The following is a 15,501-nucleotide window of genomic DNA, read 5'->3' on the forward strand; positions in this document are numbered from 1 at the left end:
TAAAATTAAATTTTCCGCTTAATATTCTCAAAACCTCGCAGATTATAATATAAGCTTTCTACAGAATAATAAATCTTTAGTTTTAGAGCGTAGGAGTGAGAGTAAAGCAACCACTATATTAACAACGTATACTTTATATTTTACTGCCTGACTGCCTCGTTGGCCGAGTGGTTGCAAGTGCGACTGCCGGACAAGGGGTCTCTGGTTCCCGATTCCCGGGTTGGGCAAAGTAATACTGGGCTTTTTTCGGATTTTCGAAAATTTCTCAGTAGTAGCACGAAGTCTGGAAATGTACCCGGTATATATCAATAGGCTCACCACCTATTACATGGGACTTACAACATAAATTGTGAAAAGTGGGTGTACATTGTACAATAGCATTACGTGCCATAATGTGCACCTCTGCCTACCCCTTCGGGGATTAAAGGCCTGACGATATGTATGTATGTACTTTATATTTTAATACGAGTTGCTTTTAAAAGGCAACTTAATAAATAAGAAGGAACATACAATACATGTCAAGTGTGTTATTTTTGCTTGCAAACAGTTGTATAAAGCTTTAATACAAGTTAAATACTGAACGTAATACGTAACCTACATACCATTTGAATTTTTTAAGACTGCTTGTATACTTAATACGTTTTTATTACATAAGTCACGATGAAACTGTTATGTGGAATAATTAAATTAAAACATATTGAGTTATTAAAAGTTCTTATATTATAGTAATAGAAATTTGCAAAAAGGTTGTGCTATTTTTATCTATGCACATAGCATACTTATTGCAGTACTCAGAGCAATTTAATGGTTACTTGACCAAATCCTTAGTCATTTTTTTCGACACAAAATCGTTACTAAGGAATAGTATAAGTAATCATTAACCGTATATAAGACAACAAAAACACGTTGTGTCTCGTGTGGATCCGCGTTCCGGCACACGAAGGGTTAAATGTTTCTGAGTGCGGCAGTTTGAAAAACTAACAGATCGACAGTTACCATAATTATATATATCCCAAGTCCCATTTTTTGGGATTCTAGTTAAAGGACGAAAATCTTATATTAGGATATCATTCTAAATCGATTAAACAGTGCTGATTGTAATCGAAAATCCCAAATTATTTTCTATTGGCAGATCTGAGAATCGGGTTCAACACTTAGTATACGTCATTGTTATGATCATTTTAATTTTAATGCAGCATTTTTCCTTTGTGAACACAAATGCTTCTTTTAATTTCGAATCTTATTTTTGCACAACAAAAGTAGCTACGTTGACAGCGCAGCGCACTAGGAATAAATAACAACTCCTCAGTAATTAGGTCACATGATTTATTTATATTCAATTCTTTTGAGCTACACGGTATATCCATTATGTACAAACTCGTATTTATACGCTATAAATATTCAATAACAATAAGCAACAATAACCGCGTACTTTACGAACTGCATCCCACAAAATTATACATAATATTCTTAATAGTAATTACATTACAATTTATTTATATATAGGTATGTTATATGTAATATGATTTTCGTGCCCCACTCATCATTGTTAATATAAAATATGGATTAATGTAATGTACAGTTTGTCCATTGATTTGTACTTATAAATATTGAAAATTGCGCTCTGATGTCGATGTGAAAAAATGTAGTATTAAATTAAAAATATGTAGTGTGAAACACCAGAGACGTTACAAGTGCGTTGCCAGCCTTTTGGGGGTTAGGAATTTAAAGGTTGTAGGGAATAGGGGATTGGGCAGATTGAGAAGGTGGGTAATTAGGCCTCCGGTAACCTCACTCACACAACGAAAGCGTTGTTTCACGTCGGTTTTCTGTGAGGCCGTAGTATCATTCCGGTCGAGCCGGCCCATTCGTGCCGAAGCATAGCTCTCCCACACTTTGAACCTATGGTAAAACTAACATGAATTTCTTTTGTTAGTCTCTCATATTAAGTTACGAATGCGATCATATTAATCCGCATTTACGCAATAGTTGCAATCAAGGATGATATTGGTTCAAACAGTGGCGGCTTTGCTCGGCAACGAACAACATGAATATCGGGAATTCCGGCATTATTTGTGATTGCTATTGAACTGCAGCCCGACATTGACACAAACCGATACATTGACAATAATAATATACATTATTTATTTCATGTTCCTCATTTAATTTTACAGTTGTGTTGTAGAATATTTGCTACATACATTTCAAATTGTTCGTTTGACAGATACCAAATGAATTCGCATTAGAAGTAATTTTATTTTATATTTTTTTTGCACAGATTGCGTCAGAAGGGCTGCAGAAATGGCTGTTTACATTATAAGTACCTACATTACCTATTCTAGACTCAGTTCAGTAAACTGTAGGCCAAAATCCTTTAGCAAAACCACGTTAAATGAATGAAAACGAGTCAGATGAATGGAAGCTTTCAAAATTCTGGTTTTAGCCGGTAAGAACCGGCAGAATGCGGTAAAATGGGGTTTCACCCGCTGAGTTCGCCATTTCCTTTGCATCTTCATTTTTACATAATTGATATGCGTTCAAATCACGGAGAGTAAAATAAACATTTTTGCTTTCCAACTCAAGGAAAACCGTATTTATTTTTAAGGAAAATATGCTTATAATGATAGCAGAATAAGGAAACCCTAAGTCAGTGGATAGAACGGATACCTTTTTGTTCACAAATAATTTGTTTATTTCTCACATTTTATACGATTTTTTCTATGAACATTTATATCTCTGTAGGTACATTCAATAATATATTTGAATCATGTAACAAACAAGTCAAAACATCTTGCAAAAAGCAAAGATAATTTAGTAAGTAGACCCAAACTGCGACATTACATATTCTCACATAAAAACAACAGTCACTTTAGCAACATTAAAATTGTATAATGGTGACTAGGTAAAATATAAATTGAACAAATTCTAGAAATTGATGCGACGAACATTTGTTGCAGTACCATCATGCTACTCACGTTTTAATGATACCTTCACTCATAATTTAATTAAAACAAATTGTTGGAGTGACGCATCAACTTATAAAATAAGTTTTTACCTAACTATAAATATAATTAATTTACAAATATATACATTGTAATATATCTCTTTATGCCCTATAAATACTACACAATTTAAAATAATATTTTTATGTTAAACATTTCATTTAGATTACAAAATGGAGTTGTTTGTTCTCGTATGAATTTATACACGTTATATCATTCAATTTACATATATTGGGATGCGAAAATATTACCCAACATTGCTACGATAAAAGTAATTACAATAGCCGTGTAATTTCGATCGCAGCAATATAATATTTAGTAGCCTGACGTAAAGTATGAAACATAACCAAAAACAATGCACAAGACAATGACGCAGAATATTTTAATTGGCTGGGATTTTCATTAATTAAATCAATTAATCTGTTTTTAATCACCCCCCATTATTTGTGACGTAACAATTAAAAACTTTGCGTCATATATAAAAACAAATTCACGGAAGTAGAGCTCAAGTAAAACCCATAAAACTACACTAGAACCGCTGCTTTAGCGTTAGCTCCCTTAGCCACAAAAGCGTTGAGAGTGAGTTTGTCTATCGAAGAGTTCTTGTAAAGCAAAGTTTTCCTAGTAGCTGCTATATTGTATTGCCTGATCGCAAGTTGGAAACTTAACCTCGCCTCACTTCTCTCGTATGTTGCACCAATCACCTGGGAAACATTCATGCGTAGAGCAATGGCGAAAACTGTCTGATTCTTGTTTGAAAAATACTTCGTAAACACTTAAGAGGCGTATTAGGAGAGATTAAGATGTATAGTGTGAAGATCGCATCAAACCATCCCACGCGTTTGATGTTATAAATAACTTCAACGAGTGTTGTGTTGAAATAAAATGGATATTCTCGTTTAACGCACTGCGCCCCGTTTCACGATGGATGTCACCTCCAATGCCATAAACTACACGTGCGTCGGGCACAGTCGATGATTGCAGCAATTTACATGAACAAAGTAAAACTCATTTAGACACAACGAGGACGTATCGATTTTTTGAAGTAGGTACTCAAATTTATATAACTTTAAGAACGTGTTTTTTAAATTAGTGATTTACGTAAAATAGAAACTAAGCTAGCCAATCAGTTTCAAAGTCCTGTGATCCTTTATGTCCATACTACATAGTTCAGAATTACGCTGTAAATTAAAATATATCCTATTCATACAACCAGTTGTATCCTTAATCAACGTACACATAATAAATGCATGGCTTTACAATATTAATTGCTTTTGTAAAGTACAGTTAGCGAACGATAATGATATGTTAACATTACAAAATGACATACTTAGGTACTTATCATTTATATACAACGGTTTATCACCTTCAATTGGAATGACGAGATGTACATTTATAATTGTGATTGAAATCTAAAATATATTAATGATAAAATGGTAGACTGTTACAGTTACATACTTTGGTTACCTTTGGAACAATGCACGAGGTGTGAACTAAAATACTGATTGTTATCCCAACATAGATGGCACACGTATCATCACAAAACAGAATTTGCAAATGGTTATTCTATAAGTACATCACTTAGATTAGTCAGACATGCAAAATTGGATACATTCGTATAAGCCTAAGTCTCGTAGTCGTATTGAATAAAGCATTTATTTCGAAAGTTTTAGCACATTTCATCACTTTATTTAGCTACAAAACTTCACTAATAGTTTGTTTCATAAATCGTTCTTTTACGAATTGTATTTGTGTTGTGATATGTGTATTATGACACAGAGGAGGGGTAGGTAGAGTGCAATGGTGTGGGTAGGGGCTGCACTGCCTGGCTTCCCCGCCGCTTGCACCCTGTCAGCCCTGGAGCTCTCAGTCAGCTCCCTGGATCTGGAGTACCCCTTCAGTCTCTCACCCTGCACACTCTCTTCATTGCTCCGCCAATACACTGTTGCTATCGTTGCTAGACACTGGAACAATATTACAAACATTACTCACCAACAAACAAGTCTTACCTTTAATCTACTTTTAAAATCCAATAACTTAGTTCAAGTATATATCAACAAAATCCCAATATACTTTAGGTAGGGTTGTCGGCAAAGCGTAGATTGCGTGAGGGATACTATATAGGGGTTGTCACGGCAACTAACCGAATCCAACGTCCCTACGTATGACCTAATTATATAAACCACATTTTATGTGTCACCAACCCTTGACTTTTCTACGAATTTTATAAAAAAAAATATTATCCAATCGTTTACAAACTTCTGTATTCTTTATCATTAAACTAGCTTCTGCCAGCGGCTTCGCTCGTGATCCCGTGGAATAAAAAGTATTCTATGTGTTATACCAGACCATAATCTACCCCTGTTCCAAATTTCATCCCGATCCCTTCAGCCGTTTTGACATGATTGAGTAACAAACGTACACACAAACAGAACTTTCGCATTTATAATATTATAGTAAGATTAATTCTATAATTAATTAATGATCTGGTTTCATTTCATATTATAATTCCTCATATTTCTCATTGCATCTGCTAAATAAATTATTGGTTACGTGGAAATATTTTCCTGGAGACTGCCTCACGATACCTTTCAATGTGACTCCACTTTTACACTGAAATCGTATTAGATTCTGTGAATTACAGGACAGCAACAATATTTACCGTGTAAACCCACATGTTTATTCTAAATAGAAAAAGGTCATTTCACGTTAATAACTTTTCTGCATTCAAAGAATTCTACAAAATTTTGCTCGTATTTTTTAACTTATTATTCTTCTGCTTTGTTCGCATGTAGTTTCATTTCCATTGGTGGGTTTCCATTGTGTATTCTATTAACTTAAGGATCACTGCAGTAAATCAAAGTTGTTCTCATTACCCATTAATTTATTCAGACCTCGAACGAACCAGTTCCCAAAACTATGCAACAATGCTCCGTTTAGGCGTATTTGCACGGACATTCAAATTAAGTTGATGTGTACCAATCTGAAAGTTCGGGAATTTGGTCCAACACTAATTCGGCAGTGCTATCGAAAATTAGAGTTTGAAGGCGTGCTGGTTGCACAAACGTTTCGGCAAAATTATTTACCCACATGCCAAGCCTCGCACCAGATCACAAATATACAGAATGATTAATTTACTTATACCCCATATCACCCAAGAATGAATTTTAAGTGTGGGAGAGCCATGCTTCGGCACAAATGGGCCGGCTCGACCGAAGTAATACCACGGCTGTTGTTGTTGTGTGAGTGAAGTTACCGTAGGCCCAATTCCCCCCTTCCCAATCTTCCTAATCCCCGATTCCCGAACAACAACTCTTAAATTCCTAACAAAAAAAAATGTTGGTACCCCTATAAAAGCAGACGGCAACGCACTTATAACGCCTCTGGCGTTTCAAGTGTCCATGGGCAGCGGTGATTGCTTACCATCAGGTGATACGTCTGCTCGTTTCATAAAAAAGAAATAGATTTTTGTGGGATGTTATTTAGAAATTTTCCATAGTATTTTGTGCTACTCACCTTAAGTTTTAGGTCTCCTTTCCTAAAATGTTTGGGCTTAACTTTGAAGTCGAGCGCTAGACTCGTGGTTTCTAGTCCATCTTCGTGCTTCTCATGTGTGGGCGGCACGAGTGCTATAGGGGGAGCTGGTTCTCCATTTATGTACCAGGCCAGTCGAGTAGCGGGTCTGGACCGACCTGATGTGCAATTGACTTGTACTCTATCTCCGATCTGGTATCGAAGACGGGACCCTGTGATTGTGGGACCGTGGTCAGGAAGAGCTGGGGGAAGAGAAAATATTGTTAAATATGGGTTATTTTTAATTACTATGTTCTAAGAAAACCAATATCTGTCGAACCCAAAAATGTAATTAACTTTTTTTTTGTCTGTTTGTCTGTTTGTCTGTTTGTCTGTTCGTCTGTGCGCGATATATGTTCATAAATAAAAAAGTTATGTCAAATTAAAGAATCACGTCGAACATTCTATGCTTATACCATTAATCCGCAACTATTTGACGGTAAATAAATATTAGTTTTCATGTTATTGTTTTAATTTATGAAAGGCCTCTTTAGAAAGGTCATGGAGTCATGGAGTGTTCCTCGAAATAAATGGTTTCGTTACATAGCGCTTCGGTACTATCGTAGAAAAAGTGTAAAATGATTATTTGGAAACAAACTAGATAATTAATTTTAGTACGGCGAAATTGATTGCGAAGTTTGAGGGAAATATAGGTAGAAGTTTACGCTTACACGGAAATCGGTACACCATTTTCCATATTTTTATTAACTCTCCATTATGATTCACTACTAGCCCGCTTTCGAGAAATTGATTTTCAACAAAGTCCTCTTTGAATATGGTATCGGGAACAAGGGTACTTTTATTTACAAATAGAATTCAATTTATTAACAAAGTTACCCTATCAAGTAAGTTACTTAAGTAATGTACAAAAATGTAGTGGATGCGATTACTTAATTGTGTTGCAATTCCACGGAGTAAGGTAATAAACTAATGTTCCGTCCTCTCCCTCCATCTACAAATTGGAATTCACTTTTGGAGCAAACGTCATGAGGTACGTCCAATGAACTAAATAGCCATTTTGTTTTTCTCAATTTGAAATTGGAATCTGGGACGAATTTCTTTTTTATTTTATTTTTGTTGTTTATTTTTTTATGTCTACAATGCCAGTGTGAATTTTTTAATTATTTTTTATAATATCTGACTAATGAGATATTGTTTTTAGTATTTTTATCTAGTTGTCTACGTATTAAGCAACACTTTGGAACGTTTCAATTAAATTATTATCAATGTTGCTTTGACTTTTAACAATATTTTAACTTGTGTCTAATCTTAAATGATAATATTCTTAACAGAATTTGTGGAAGCAGTAATGCCGTTTCATAAATTATGTCTTAGTTTGACTTTTGTTGAAGACCGATATCTAAAATGTTCTTAATAATCTACTGAAAAACAAAAATTTTAAAGATATACTACACTACTACGATATATAACTATGATGATACTTTAACCTACATACACAAACTCCTTACCAACTATAACCATGTCTCCATGATCGGACACGGTAGGGAACAGGGGTCGCTCTCCCGACACCTCGCACCGGTAGCGGCCCCCCGTCTCCAGCACGGCGGGGTACAGCGTTATATTCGCACCGTTTGGACTTGATTTCTAAGACAAACAAATTAAAAGAGTTATTCATTATTTTAGACAAAAAGAAAATACTATGTCTCGTGTTTAAACTGATTGGGTAGTATGTAAAAGCTTCCTATATGTATTTCCTTGTGAACTATTATAGAACTAAACATCGCCAAAGAAAAAATGGATGATGACTTAGGCAAAACAATCAAAATTTTTAGTGACATTTTCTAATAACGGTAGTGAATTAAAAAAAAACACTGTTTTAGATTTTCTGAACTAGGAATTTTACTAATATATTTTTAATTTATAAGTAGGTATCCATATTTAGAAATTACCGATTTGACTCTTGTAACCTATAAAATATAAATAATAAGGTCCATATTAAGAATAAAAGGTGAGATTAGAGTACTGTTGACTTTAAAACATTTTCTATGGCAGGTAAAGCCAGAGGGAAGATAAAATCAAGTTAAGTTCTTTAAAAGAATTAAATTTAAATCATGAACTAAATCAAGATTCAGAGAAACGTAACTTTTAAAAAACGTTGAAAAGTAATACTGTGGTACCTAAATATAGATACGTAATCTACAAAGATGTTTATTTTTGGAAAACGTTACAGTAAGTAAATTGAAAAAAACAACGAACCATTGTTTTCTACAAAATAAATTATCAGGAAAGACTAGTAGGTATTTCAATTTCAACATTAATAAACAATTCTTGGTATCGCAAATGTTGTTTTATCATTAAACGCGTAAAAGCTTAAATCGACAAACACGATGTTTCTCGTAAGTGTAACTATCGAATGTTTATTATAACTATCTTATTTACAAAAGTAGATACTTATTAACTTATGTTTACAAGCTTAATAACTTAAATACTGCAATAGGTGTGCCATAATATTTCCGTCCTCAATTACCGAAAGATACACTTAAAAAGTCAACAAAAGTAAAAAAATTGATACCTCCTCGTTTATCTTGCGAGACAGAAATCTGTTATAAATTAATATAAGAAAATCCTACCTAAAATTATTTGTTTGACTTCTCGCTTAATTGAATAACTCAATATAACTTGATTAAACTTAGGGAAACGCCGACGAAAAATTCTTATTACTGAAAAATGTTGTTAAACACTTAATCCAATCTGCGGAGTCTTAGGATAAACAATGGAAATAAAGCGTAAGCGCAGTAAGTTAAGCAAATCAGGTCCGCTAATGTGTAGGCCCCGGCGCGGCGCCCTGCGCGCACCTTTAATTATAACGTTGTCATTAGCTCTTCCCGGCGGCGGTCCGCTCCGGAGACTTGTTGCCCACCATTAATATATAGATTTAAACTGCTTACAAAGTTCAAAGTAACCTTAGGCTATTTGCCCATCTAAATTATTTACCTCCATACGTAAAGCCCCGTTATAAAATTTTCCCAGACTCTCGCCAATGTTTTGCAACGCTCTTAGAGTTTATTTTCTGTTTGTTCGTTATTAAACCGCCGGAGTAAACAGGGTGGTCTTAGGAAAATATCTATTAGCGATACTTTTACTAAAAGGATTTACAAAAAATCTGCTAACAGTTATTAACCCGTGCAATAACTCGTTCCAACTTCTTTTTGTAATGCTCTGTGTGAGTTATGTGGTTCCGTAGCACATAAAATGTGTATAATGTAAGAGCGGATACCTCCGCACATAAAAACTCTCGTGAATGTTACATTTATTTGGAGATATTGTTTTCATTACGTTTTGTTTGCTCGATAAATATAAAAAAGCAATAAAAATTTGTAAATGGGTTGTAGATGATAAGCGGCGGCAGCTAAATGAAAGAAAGTATAAATGAGTCCCGCATGAGAGCGCGTGTGTTTACACCTGCGCCTCTTCACCGCGTAATATCCGGTCCAGTTTTATATTGTTTCCTCTCGGGGAGACCTAAGCAAACTCGACTCACGACCGGATTAATCCAATTATACGTATCTACTCTAAAAGTTCATCCGTATTATCTGTTCAGCCGCGGCATTTACACAATTGTTTGGGAACAACCTGCATGGCTGGGGAGCGGAGTATCGAAACTCTTGGAACTAAGTGGTTGACAATATTACGCGAAAGATATTAAAAGTGTGACATGAATATCGATTGCAGGCGGAACTTCTTAGGTATACGGCGCTCGTCTCACTTACCGCAGTATCGTGAACGTCTATATCAATTTTGTTTAAGCAGGTATGAGTAATTTGACATTTTAGTGACTTGCCGTCGAAGTAGCAGTATTATGTACAAACATTCTCACTTCTTCCAGGCTGTACGTTCAGATATACAAATGTAATTTAATTACGAGGAAATATCACTGTATACCGGATCGCGGTTTTGCTTTACATTCCATTCAACCCAAACAATAGGATGGCATGACGCTGTATTAAATCCAGATTCTATAAGGAATACATACAAAGCAAAATCGGAATATCTACGTCAATGTTCATTTAATATAACTGCAAATATTACCCTTGTAGTCTTGTAAATATTTATTCAGACTTTTCTGTTAACCCATAAAGATTAAGATTAATAATAATAATGTCCAATTCTTGTTACTTGAGATACATGAAATAGATTATACCTCCACGTCGACTCCTGGTAGAGGGAACTTCCTCCGGGGCTCGTGGTCGCGCGGCACGTGGCGGAAGAACTCCTTGCCGTCCTTGTACCACTTGACGGAGTAGAGCACGTCTGCTGGGCCTAGCGCCCAGCGGCACGCCAGCGCCGCGCGCGTGCCCAGCGCCACGTGCGCCGGCACGCGCAGCTCCAGCAGCTCCAAACTGGTAACTCCGTATTCTGCAAAGAAATATATCTGTTAAGCGCATCTATGTAAACTTTCTTGGTACCAGTTTCAGTAGGAAATTCGAGATATCCTGTGTATGTGTTTGTTTCCCTAAAGATCCCGATGCCACATTTTACAACGTCAAAGGTCGGTAGTTGTATATTATCTGTTAGTCTTGCAACCGTATCCTTAATCATTCATTACAAAGTTTCAAAAGCAGTTTATCAAATTCTCATATTATTTCGGGACCTAAAATTTTAACCACTGTTTTTCTTTACCACTGAATCATTTAAAAAATAGTGACAAAGACGACGGTACAACAGTAAACGGAGAAAATAAAAACAACAACACTATTACAGAGAACACTGTCCGCAACCAAAGTACTTAAAACCTTTTCCAATAAAAGCTACTCTGCTAACATATGCAAGTATAACTATATAAGTGGGTTGGTAGGTACCAGTATTTTTATTTGGCTGTAGGTAGCGTGTTATGAAGGCAAAAATCCATTAAACGCCACGTCAAATAATTTCCCATGTGACGCTCGCTCGCGGCCCGTAAAAGAGGCACTATTGCCCTCGCCCAACGGTGGATAATATTACTTTACGACCCGCGGGGCGAGCTCAAATGTAAGTAAATTGGTGAATAAAGACAACGAGCAAACAGTAACGGCATATGCCAATATTAGCACAACAATTTAGCTTCGAGACGATCGCACGAGAACAGACGGTTAATAAAAATTCCGACCGATCGTTCTGCCAATGTCTTACGCTCATTTGAAATGATTTATCTCGCCTTGTTCGTCACAGCCAACTGACTTGCATGGAAATGTCGGGGTGAAATGTTATTTAGCTTCTACTCAACCGCCTACACAGTTAGTGTATCTACTTACAGTAGGTACAGTAGAGCAATTCAAAGTGGCGATGGTTACGTATTGATTAAAATCGGTATTTAATTGACAGCGAACAATGGCCGTAATTATGGGCATTCTTCGCCTCACATTCTTGGAATCAGGCGTATGTAATAGAGAACTACGTTAATTGTAAACAGGTGGGTGTCAATGCTTATCATTCTTAAAAACGTTCAAGCATAGTGAATGTTACCAAGAATATTCAACACAAGTGACCGAATAATGATGAGGTTTACGTGCCTCCACTTTATAGGGTGTGACGTCATATTCACGTACACAAAAGAGCATGTTATCCGCGCGTGATATTTAGTTATCTTAGGCACGCATTCAGAGGGCTAGTACACTCTAGTGAAGACGGAAATGGTGCTAAGTGTGGTGTCAGCAGACGAGCGGGGCCGGCGGGCGGAGATAGTGCACGAACCAGTCGCTGCACTTTAAGCACTATTCAGCTAGTACTCAGTCTGTACCAATCAGTACATTCAAGTGAGGTGCGGTACTATCGATCCGAGGATCAAAAGCTACACAGAACGCGTAAACACAAAATAACATTGACATACTTTTTAATGATGGCTGTCCGAAAAAAATGTTTCATACCTATAGAAAACCTTGGGAGAACATCATTAAAAACGAAAATCATTAAAAGGGACACGGGAGTTTTATTAATTCGCCATTTTTTATTTATAAGTCAAACAATGTATTGAAAAGCTTAAATTCGTCGTGTTCATGACTAAAGATTTTCATTTCAGATAACACCGGCTACGGTGGGGCTGAGTGTACATTATTTGAAGTACGCACAGGACAGCCCTCCTCCGGTCCGTCTCGTCTAGCCGCTATCCAGAACAATCGGAGGCAATACTACGGTTCAGTAAATGTAACATTGTTCCTCGGCTAGATGCTGAGCAAATATCGAATTGAATAAGTATCGATAGAATACTTCAACTGGTTTTTGAATAATTGCGTTCGTTATTGCGGATCCTGAACGGAAGACAAATAAAAACGAAGCCAATTTAGTGAATAATGCGCAGTTTGCTAGTTCGAGTTTGGTTTATATTGGCGATGAGTCTGTTTGTAAACTAAAATAAATAAGCGTAGTTGATAAGTATTGGGAGAGGGTAGTACATTGTAGGCACAAAGTTTGCATATCGAACCACGAGTAAGTTATTTCTAGGTATAACGTTGTCGCCCTGGGAACCTGACTGCTACCTCTATATTTCAGAATTGACGGACGTCCATCGTATAGTAACCAAATTCAAAGATTTTCCTCGTTGAAATTCCTTGGGAGTTATAAAAAAAACAAAAACCGGGCACAGACCAAAGTTTTCAATTTCAAGTAGAAGTAGGTACTTAATGTTATTTGTCATGAAATGAGTTTTAAAACAGGGAGTAGTTAATTTTTTGGTTGTGTAGTGAAATTAATATTGTAATAAAAAATACATTATATACAATATTTTTTTCAAATTAAGGAGTATTCTGTTATGTCTGAAATAAATGATTCTCCCTTATAGGCCCGGGAAACAAAAACAAATACAAAACATTAATAAAGACAATTAAATAATGAACTGCTGTGTCATCACTGAAGTGATTTGCTCATAGTTTTCTTACCCAGCTTGTATCATTAAATTCAATGAAAATGAGGCAGTGCGAAGTTTGCTGGACCAAATACTTGATTAACAAATTTACCAATAATTAGAATAACCACTTCTTACTCCACATATGCAGTAAAATTCCTCAAAAGACGAATAATTACCTCTTTCAAGTTCAACCCTAATACATAGTCATACAAGTACCAATGTATTTATGCATTAATAGTTCTTTTACGTCTTTGGTTGCCATCAGATAAAGTCGTCTACCGGCTTTTTGGATATATGTACATATTTTATTCTGCGAAAGTTATAATGTCGTAAAAGTGCTCCTATAAAACATGTAAAAATATAGCTCATTGTGGGGAATGTGTTGTGAATTATTACGCCTCATATTTGGTGACTGCTTAATGTAGTGTTTGTAAGGAATTCTATTTTATTTTATTATTTACACTAGTAACCTTTTCTGTGGCTGTACATTAAATATTTTTTGTCGTAAACTCCACCGTTTTGAAAGGTGTTACGTAATATATTATGATATTGTTGTAGGTATACTGTAATCAATTAGTGCATATATTAAGCAGTAGTGTATAAAAATTCAGGAGTTCAGGAGCTAAAATGTAACTTAATTAGTAAAAATTTTGCACAATACATAAACACCTAATCATCTTCAATACGTTTTCAGTGAAAATGAACAATTCAAAATGTTTTATCTTCATATGTATATGAAACTACTCTATTAATTAAAAAAAAAAACCGAATGCAAATTTTATGACGCCATCAAACACCGCTCGTTACGTAATTATAATTCTCACGAATGCAGCGTTTTTACAAAATATTCTTGTGCATATTTCATGGCAAAGTGTTGTGTGGAAATTGTATCGCTCGCTTAAATTACAGTTACTTTTTAATCATCTCTAAAACGTGCGATAGTAAAAAAGGGGCTGCGATACATTGAATACTAACAAGCAATTTTGGTATCAGGTGTACTGGTAATACAGAAGCGTCGAAGTAATGTATGATTTCAATATGCGTTATCATATTGAAATCATCGTCTGGTGAGGATAAAGTTTCAAATAAAATGATAATAGAAGCGTGCAAATCTGCGGCTGACGCGATCCTGTCTGTCTTTAATCGTTGTATAGCGGAGGGCGTCTTTCCTCGTATATGGCGACGTGGATTCATTCGCATAATACCTAAGAATGGAAATAAACCACCCGATGACCCTAAGTCATACCGGCCTATTACGCTTTTACCATCATTAGGAAAACTTCTTGAGCGGCTTATCGTTCCTCGTTTGCTGCCCGGTGGACCGAAATTTCACAATAATCAATTTGGTTTTACTGTGGGTAAATCTACTGTAGACGCAGCTCTCTCTGTCCGAACCATAGTGACTTCGTCTGAGCACAAATATGTAGTAGGCATTTTTCTAGACATTTCCGGTGCCTTTGATAACGCGTGGTGGCCAATGCTACTCCTTAAACTGAAGGGTCGTGGTTGCTTTAGTAACATATACAAACTATTATACACTTATTTTCTTCATGGTTCTGTAAAACTGAAACTTGGTAATTTTTCTCGGTCGAAGTCGTTGTCAATGGGATGTCCTCAGGGCTCGGTTATTGGCCCGTATCTGTGGAATTTAGGGTTTGATGACTTGCTCGCGACCCCCCTTCCTTCTGGTTGTACGTTGACTGGGTATGCGGATGATGGCCTTTTGTTAATACAATCAAATACTCGAGCCGGACTAGAGAATTTAGCTAAGGACTGCCTCAGTAGGATCTCGCGATGGGGCGAACGTAATCGATTAACTTTTGCACCCCATAAAACCTATCAATTATTGCTTAAAGGAAATTTGAAATCATGGCCGTCTATTAAATTCAATAACGTTCCCGTCAAACGTAAGGAGTCGGTTTGCTATCTCGGTCTAGTCCTAGAAAAAAACTTTTCTTTTATTGAACATATTAAGACTATTAGTGAGAAAGCCAAAAACAATTTCTATGCGCTCACGCGAATTTCGAAGGCTACCTGGGGTCTCTCTTTTCTTACGCTCAGAACCATCTACGGAGCAACCTACCT

General features: G+C 36.0%; 1 protein-coding gene across 1 annotated transcript in view; it reads right to left on the reverse strand.

Annotated features, from left to right (window-relative positions):
• Positions 1-1,309: 1,309 nt before the first annotated feature.
• The window catches only part of LOC118265544 (uncharacterized), a 117,929-nt gene continuing 103,737 nt past the window's right edge, over positions 1,310-15,501 (reverse strand). The window contains exons 3-6 of the mRNA XM_035578470.2: positions 10,738-10,952; positions 8,045-8,180; positions 6,519-6,778; positions 1,310-4,966 (exon numbers count right to left, since the gene is read on the reverse strand). Of these exons, the coding sequence (XP_035434363.1) occupies positions 4,739-4,966; positions 6,519-6,778; positions 8,045-8,180; positions 10,738-10,952 (839 nt within the window). The 3' untranslated portion in view covers positions 1,310-4,738. The remainder of the gene's footprint in view (positions 4,967-6,518; positions 6,779-8,044; positions 8,181-10,737; positions 10,953-15,501) is intronic.

The sequence above is a fragment of the Spodoptera frugiperda genome, chromosome 28 (genome assembly GCF_023101765.2).
Source record: "Spodoptera frugiperda isolate SF20-4 chromosome 28, AGI-APGP_CSIRO_Sfru_2.0, whole genome shotgun sequence".
Lineage (NCBI taxonomy): Eukaryota > Metazoa > Arthropoda > Insecta > Lepidoptera > Noctuidae > Spodoptera > Spodoptera frugiperda.